Below are 8,229 nucleotides of genomic sequence, written 5' to 3'. Positions count from 1 at the left end.
ATAAAAATTATTGTTTCGTTTTGAGATTTATATGACATTGTTGGCCTAGGTCATTTATTTTTCCGTGAAGTAAACCAGTTGACTTTCGTAGTACATACCGTGCCGCATCCTGCTCGTTGCCGCCTTAAAGCATGGCGATAGGCAAACCCGCCCGACACCCCTGCAAAGCGGTACAGCATCCACGAAATTCCAGGCGGTACATACACATGCCTGGTCAGACTGTACCTGTAGCTTTCGGTGCTGCCACACCGCCACTACATACCACCAACCCACCAACCAACCAACCGGTCGCTGCGGGTGCTGTGTGCAGTGCGACTGCATCTTTGTGCGATATATTTATCCTTTTCTCAAAATGGCGGCGTGCATACATTTTATAGCCGTGGCGTTTACTTTTACGGCTGCCGAGAGAGATGAACCCCCGGCCCAACGCTGCCACCGCCTCCTCCTCCTCCCCCTCCTCACTCTAATTTTTCTCGCTGAATATGTTGTTTTATATTCTCCTTGATGGGCTTCGGCTGATGATAAGGGCGAGGCAATGGCGTGGAAGTTCCCCCGCGGATGGTGCTACCCCAGGCGGGAGGGGTGGGGGTGGGGTGGAGGTGCCCACAACCACACGTCCAGCTCGCGGCCCGGCCGGGTAGCCAAAGTCGTCGCCACGTCGCCGCCGCAGCGTCGCGGTCCCGGCCGCGCCCCTCCGCCCAGCCCGAACTGCTGCTGCAGCTGCAATCCTTTCGCAGATCGGGGCGAGGGGACGCTCCACACGATCGTAAACAGGGCGACGGCACGGCGGGCCGCCCCCCCAAAAAATACATTCGGCTTATTTTGAATCGAGTATATAAAATGAAGCGGTTAACGACCTCGTAATAACGCAAAATAACAATAATACGTGTGGCATATGACGCGTGTAAATCCATCAGCCGCGGCGGGACGGGCGCGCCGGTGCAGCCTGTTGTATGCAAAGTGACGTACACTGCCAAGAGCTGCTGGCGGGGCAGAGAGCGCCGCGGCGGGAGGAGTGGGTTGTATTGTGGGTTGAACGACCCCCGCGCCTCTCGAAAACTTTGGTGACTACTCCTCTGTACTTTGCCTCATGAGAAGTCTTCCAATCAGTCACATAATTTTCGATCTGCCCCCCCCCCCCCCTTTACCTCTCCTTTCTCTCCCTCCTCATCAGTAGGGAGGTCTGAACCACTGAACGGGTGCGATGAGGCAACGAAAAGCGTGGGTTACCGAGCTTATGGGGGTGACGCATTTTCGTAGAAAACAAATAAAAACACCGATAGAATGTGGCGGGTGATTTTTATCTGGCAATCAGCACCCATTGAGAAGGCGGCAGAGGACCACGCCGCGCCACGCCCGACGCGGCCCTGTGTGGACCAGCGGTCCAATGGACGATATAGATCGGCCTTCAAGAGCGCAGCCCTTTAAAGAGGGAGAGCGGGAGGGGAGAGAGGACCGAGAGGACAAGTGAGAGGGAGCGAGAAAGAGCAGGAGGGAGCGAGAGAGAGGGAGACAGAAAGAGAGAGAGCGTCAGGGTGGAGGGGGAGAGAAACACTTTGTGCGTGACGCCCGCGCGCCCAGTTCGGTCCGTTCTGAGTGTTTAGCACAATAATGAGGATAATGTGGAGGGAGGAAGTGAAGTGCGTTTAAAAGCTGAATGTTTCATTTCATTACGGTCCGTGCTCCAGGCGCGGAGCAGGGAAACACACACACACATACCCGCACAGCTACTTTCTCACGTGTGGACGCGTTCACGCGACTCGCTACCGCGGCAGCCGCGGCTCGGAAAGGGTTTGCTGATAAGACCGTTAGGCATCTTCCTTCTCGAGCGGATAGGCCAATGTCGGTAAGACCCGCGATAAGTAACCAAGTAGTAAGAAATTTTGTTCAACTCACCATTGTCGTTTGAGTCTGCGGTCTCTTGGCACCAGCAACGGTTGCAAAGATCTCGATGTTGTAGCAGGGCGCGGACGGCGGCCCGGCCTCACGGTCCATGGGCTGCGTGGTGGAGATGACGCCGAGCTTGGGGTCCACGGCGAACAGCCTCTCGGCCTGCGCGCCCGACCCGCAGGCCGTCACGTTGGTCACGTACAACTCCACCGCGGCGTCGGGGCGAGAGGGTACGATGGCGCGCACTGAGGCCACGGACGTCCCCGCCGGCATGTTCTCGGCGACCTGGGCACGCACCGCGCCGCCCTGAAACTCGGGGCCGGGCTCGCCCGCGGCCAGGACTGTCATGTACGCGTCGGTGGAGAGGCGCTCCACCTGCACGGCCTCATCTGTGGCCTTGACGGCCAGCTCGTAGCGGTAGAAGGTGGGGTTGGGCGGCCGGCGGAGGCTCAGGATACCCGACGACCTCTCGAGGCCGAAGAGCTCGCGGTCGCCGCTGACCAGCTCGTACGTGACTAGCCCGTTGCTGCCAGAGTCCGCGTCCCTCGCCGCCACGGTGGTCACCACGTCGCCGGACGCGGGCAGCACGACGGCAGCCATGGAGGTAAACACTGGTGCGTTATCGTTCACGTCCTCCACGATGACGGTCACCAGCTTCTCTGCGCTGAGGCGCGTCGCGGCTGGCTCGGCCTGGTCGGAGGCCACGACAGTGAGCCGGAAGGTGTCCACGGACTCGCGGTCGATGGGGAGCAGTGTGTGCACGACGCCCGTGCTCGGGTTGATGCCAAAGTGTTGACGGCCGTTGCGTCCCTCGGGCTCCTGCGCCGTGATGGAGTACACGATCCTGCCGTTGGCGCCCGAGTCGGGGTCCTCCGCTGTGACGGTCACGATGGGGGTGTTGACGGGGATGCCCTCGCGGATCTGGCGGACGATAGCCGTGTTGGGGAAGGCCGGTGGGTTGTCGTTGCTGTCCAGGACGGTCACTCGGAAGGGGATGGTGGTGGAGAGCCGGGGGCTCCCTCCGTCCGAGGCCGTGATGTTGAGTGTGTAGGCGTTGATGTCCTCGAAGTCCAGCGGCTTGTACAGGTAGAGCTCGCCAGAGGCAGGGTCCACGTGGAACGTGTCCCTTCGGTTTCCCGCCGTGATGGAGAAGGTCACCTCGCTGTTCACACCCAGGTCGGCGTCGGAGCCTCTGAATTGGATGAGTCTCGTGTTGATGGCGGTGGTCTCCAGCACCTCGATGTGGGACTCGCTCTGCGTGAACTCGGGGGCGTTGTCGTTCTCGTCCAGGACGTCGACAACGACTGTAGTGCTGCTGTTGAGCCGCGTGTTGAGCCCCGCGTCCATAGCCACCACCTGCAGCGTGTACTTTGAGACTGTCTCGCGGTCCAATGGTCGAGCCAGGGCGATCTGCCCCGTGGCCTCGTCGATGGCGAAGCGGCCCTCGGAGTCACCCGCCAGGATAGAGTAGAACACGTCGCCGTTGAGCCCTTCGTCGGCGTCCATCGTGTAGACGCGGAGCACCTGCGTGCCGACGGTGGAGCCCTCGGACACCTGCGTGCGGTAGGGCGTGCGCAGGAAGCGGGGAGGGTTGTCGTTCACGTCCGTGATGTACACGTTGACCTTCACCTTGTCGCGGAGCCGCGGCTGGCCGTTGTCCGCCACGTACGCCTCCAGGGTGACGACGGTCTGGCCCGTGGTGCGGAGCAGCTCCTCGCGGTCGAACATGTGCAGGGTCTTGATGAAGCCGTTGCGCGGGTCCACGGTGAAGTCGTTGTTGGGGCTGGCGATGGAGTATGTGAGCTCGGCGTTGCGGCCCATATCCTTGTCTGAGGCCATGAGCTTGCCGACGAAGGTGTCTGGGGGCTCGTTCTCCCGAAGCACCAAGTTAAACGTGGCGTTGTTGAACTCAGGGGCGTTGTCATTCTCGTCAACCACGTGGATGACCACGGGGACCATGGAGGAGCGCGGCGGGTCGCCGTTGTCCCGAGCCGTCACCGTGAGCGCGTAGTAGTCCTTCTCCTCCCGGTCCAGGGCGCTGCGCACGTACAGGAAGCCGTCTGGAAAGACGCCGAATTTGCCGTCGCCGTCACCCTCCGTGATGCTGTAGGACACCAAGCCGTTGGCGCCCAAGTCCTGGTCGCTAGCTGCCAGAGCAAAGAAACGACTGTTCACCGGTGTGGACTCGAGCAGGGACGTCTCGTAGGAGGTGTGGTCGAAGACAGGTGTGTGGTCGTTGACATCCTCGACAGTCACGACAACCGTGTTCTTCGAAGACAACGCGGGCCTGCCGCTGTCCGTGGCGGTGACCTCGAGCTGCATGGACGTCCCCGGTTCCGTCAAGATGGGGCGGTTGAGGTAGACGACGCCAGTTGTTTCCACGATGCGGAACTGATCGTCTGGGTTCTTGCTGAGGCTGTACAGAATACGGCTGTTGACGCCTGCATCGCGATCCTGGGCGTGAGCAAGGTACACCTCTTGGCCGACGGCCGAGTTTTCGGCCAAACGGACATCTTCGCGCTCACGGCTGAAACGGGGCTCGTTGTCGTTGACGTCCAGGACGGTCACGTTGATGGTGGTCTGCCCGTAGGCGAGCCCGGACCGCGCGGCCACCGTCAACCTGTAGGTGGCGGCCTGCTCCCTGTCAACCCTGCTGGCCGTGGACAGGCCACCCGTCCTCTCGTCCATGTTGAACACCTTGTTGACGTCGCCGAACACAAGGCTGTACCGCACGCTGTCCGCCTCTCCACGTACCTTGACCTGCCCCACGTGTCTGCCTACGGCGGCCTCCTCACGGGAGTCGTCCTCTGCCACCTGGAAGTCATAACCGCGTTCAGATTCAAATTCCAGCTTCTCCAGTTTCCGGGTCTTGACCACCTCGATGAGGGCGTCTTCTGGGGCCCGCCTGTCACCTGCGTCCCTGGCGGACACGCGCAGTCGGTAGAGGGACTTCTGCGCGGCGCGCAGGGGCGACTTGATTGAAAGCACGCCCGTGGCCTCGTCGATGTGGAAGAGCCCCTCACCGCCGCTCTCCACGGCGAAGCGAATCTCGGCGTTATCCCCCTCATCGGCGTCCTGGGCAGTGACACGCGCCACGGACGTCCCCAGGGGGGTGTCGTCGTGCACGTGCACAAAGTACTGTACTGGGTAGAAGACGGGGGAGTTGTCGTTGACGTCACTGACGGTCAAGTGCACAGTGGAGGTGGAGGAGCGGAGCGGCGAGCCCTGGTCTCTCGCCAGGACGACGATCTCGTAGCTGGGGATGGCCTCCCGGTCCAGCTTGGCCTTGGTGGTGAGCTGCCCCGTGATCGAGTCCAAAGCGAAGGCGCCAGGGTAGCGCTGCAGCGCGTCGGCCTGCAGGGAGTAGGTGACACTGCCGTTGGTGCCCTGGTCGTGGTCCGCGGCCGTCAGCATGGCGACGAGGGTGTTCGGGGGCGTGCCCTCCGGCAGCGACACGTTGATCACGTCCTGCGAGAAACGCGGGCTCTCGTCGTTCTCGTCCAGGATGGTCACTTTCAGCTGGGTGAAGGCCCACTTGGGGTTGGGGCCGCCGTCCCGAGCCGAGATGTTGAGCTCGACGGTGCCCTGGATCTCCCTGTCGAGGGCTGCCCTGGTGGTGACCAGGCCGGACCCCGCGTCCACGTGGAACCACTGCTGGTCATTTCCAGACACGATGGCGTAGTAGATTTGGGCGTTGACCCCCGTGTCCTCGTCGGTGGCGGTGATGCCCGCCACGTAGGTGCCCGGGGGCGCCAGCTCGCTCAGCACTGCGGAGTACTCGCTCTTGGTGAACACGGGCTCGTGGTCATTCACATCGTTCACCTGGATGATGAGGAAGGCGGTGGCGGTGCGTGGCGGGGACCCCTTGTCGGCAGCCACAATCGTTAGGTTGTACTTGTTGATCTGCTCGCGATCCAGGATGCCGTTCACGCGCACGATGTCAAAGTCGTTCAGCGAGTCCAGCCGGAAGTGGTTCAACTCGTTACCGGCCGCGATGCCCACGGTCGTGGCGCCGTTTAGGCCCTCGTCTTTGTCAACGACGGAGATGGCGGCCACGACCGACCCGTTGGCCGCGTTCTCGTCCACCGTGGCGAACGTGGACGTGGCGGGGAAGTAGTTGAAGCGGATGGTGGGGTCGTGGTCGTTGGCGTCCACCAGGCTGACGGTCACGTATGTCCTGCCGTCCTGGCGGGGGCTGCCGTGGTCCCGGGCGAACACTGTGAAGACACACGACTTTGGACAGCTACCGCGCCGGGGCTGGGCGTTCTCCCCTTCTTGTGAGGTCTGTGGGCAGCTCTGCTGGTGTGGGCAGTCCAACGACTCGGTCGTGGTGATGACGCCCGTCTCCGGGTCAACGACGAACTGTCTCTCCAGGTCAGCCAGATAGTAGGTTATCTTGGCGTTGTCGCCCTCGTCTGAATCGGTGGCCATGACCTGCAGAACAGCTGATCCGGGCGTCACAGACTCATTGAGCGACACGGTGTAGTCCGAGTGGTCGAAGATGGGCGGGTTGTCGTTCACATCCAGGATGGTGACGTTGACCTGCAGGTATCCGTGTCTGGGCGGTGTTCCACCGTCCCTCGCCGAGATGTTGAGCCTGTAGTTGGCCCTCGTCTCCCGGTCGAGCTTGCCCGTCGTCTCCAGGTGCAGGTAGGCTCCGCCGGCCGGGTTGTCGGTGACCTCGAGCCTGAACTTGTCGTCCACGTTGCCGTCCACGATCTGGTAGTCGTTGGACACGCCGTTGGCGCCCTGGTCCTTGTCCGAGGCCGCATCCAGTAGCAGCCTCGTGCCCGCGGCCGCGCTCTCCGAGAAGGACACCGCGATGGAGGACTCGGGGAACTCGGGGCTGTTGTCGTTGACGTCCACTACCACGATGCGGACCTCGATGGGGTAGGTGGGCTGGGACGATAGGACCACCAGGTCGTAGCGCTCATTGCGGAGGGACTCCCTGTCCAGGACGGTGGTGGTCCTGATCTCCCCCGTGGTGGCATTGAGCGTGAACTGCCGGGGTGGCTCGTTGAAGCGGTAGGTGAATCCTGGCTTGGTCGGTATGCCGCCCACCACTGTGCCTCGGGGCTGGCCTTCCAGAATCTCCAGCTGGACGCGCGTCTCCACGGCGCGGGACTGCATCTGCTCGCCGGGGCCCTGCCCTGACCCGGGGCCCGGTCCTGGCCCGGGCCATGGGCCCTGCGCGTGCACGGACAGCGCCAGCTGCGCGAGCACGCACAGGGCGTGCAGGAGGGCGTGCACGCTCGCACGCATGGCTTTGCACATCACATCATCACTGTATCCAATCACACGCTCACACTATCACTCGCGACACACTTTATCACAGAAGCACACGCGTTCACTATCACATTCACACGACGCGACACTTGTCCCGGTGCGATCAGCCCGACGCCACGCGACACGTACGAGCCTCACCTCGCTGCGTTCCAGCACTCACTGAGGAACCCTCCTCCCTTCTCCTCCGCCCGCCCTCCCCGCCCGGCTCCAGGCCGGTCCCCTCCCCCTCACCCACCCCCTTCCCTCCACCTGTGCGCCCGCCTACGGTCCGCCGCGGCCGCCTGCTCGGGCTGGCCGTTCGCCTGTCTGCCTGCCAGCCCGGTGGGCTGGTCAGGTCGCTTCGGAGGCAGCTGCCCGCACCTGAGCCCCGGGGCGGAGCGGGACGGCAGATACGCCCCGGACGCGGCCCCGCTCGGCTGGGCTCGGCTCGGCTCGCTCGTTGGGTTCGGGTCGGGTCCGTCGGGTCTTTCGGGCCGCGCTGGCGGTCATGTCGCTATGGCTCGAGTCTCACCAACTTGTGCTCCCCGAGCTCGGCCGCCGCGGAAAGTCAAGATTTGCGGCCGTTTCTGGACGACGAGGAGTCCATCGGGCCCCCATAGCGACCTGCCATCGTGGTCCTTACCTAACCAGCGTCACCGGCGTCGACAGGTCCCCGTCGTGCGGCCCGGGCGGGTCGGCGAGGACGCGATCTCGGCCGCGGCCGCGGCGCCGTGCACGGGGAGCTCCGGTGGGTGTGGCGTTGCTCCACGCTGCTCCCTTTCTTGTTCGTGCACTCACACACTGGCCTGCCGGGCCCGCCGGGCCTCGGGATGAGAATCTAGCTAGGGAGGATTGGTATTCAAGATGGCGGCGGCCGCGCGGGCCTGTGCGGGCCACGATCGCAGCGGTCGCCCCGCCCCGCCCCGCCACGCCCGGAGTCAAATGGGGAAGGATGGGGCGGACAGGGGCTCCTGCCGTGTTTTGGACCTGTCCGCTCATCGCCGCTGGTCAACATGGCGTGGGGCGACGCGCTGTGGACGCACGCGGAGGCTCCGGCACCGCGGTCATGCATGC

At 63.3% G+C, this 8,229-nt stretch overlaps 1 protein-coding gene across 1 annotated transcript in view; it reads right to left on the bottom strand.

Moving 5' to 3' along the window:
- LOC113204145 (cadherin-related tumor suppressor) overlaps nucleotides 1-7,331 on the bottom strand; it is a 76,237-nt gene extending 68,906 nt beyond the window's left edge. Inside the window, exon 1 of the mRNA XM_052267884.1 lies at nucleotides 1,897-7,331. Within this exon, the coding sequence (XP_052123844.1) occupies nucleotides 1,897-7,164 (5,268 nt within the window). The 5' untranslated portion in view covers nucleotides 7,165-7,331. The remainder of the gene's footprint in view (nucleotides 1-1,896) is intronic.
- Between the last annotated feature and the right edge of the window lie 898 nt (nucleotides 7,332-8,229).

This window comes from Frankliniella occidentalis, unplaced genomic scaffold (genome assembly GCF_000697945.3).
Source record: "Frankliniella occidentalis isolate FOCC.00 unplaced genomic scaffold, Focc_3.1 Scaffold4, whole genome shotgun sequence".
Taxonomy (NCBI): Eukaryota; Metazoa; Arthropoda; class Insecta; order Thysanoptera; family Thripidae; genus Frankliniella; species Frankliniella occidentalis.
Note: the sequence above shows the minus strand (reverse complement) of the source record. Positions and strands in the feature narration are given on the sequence as shown.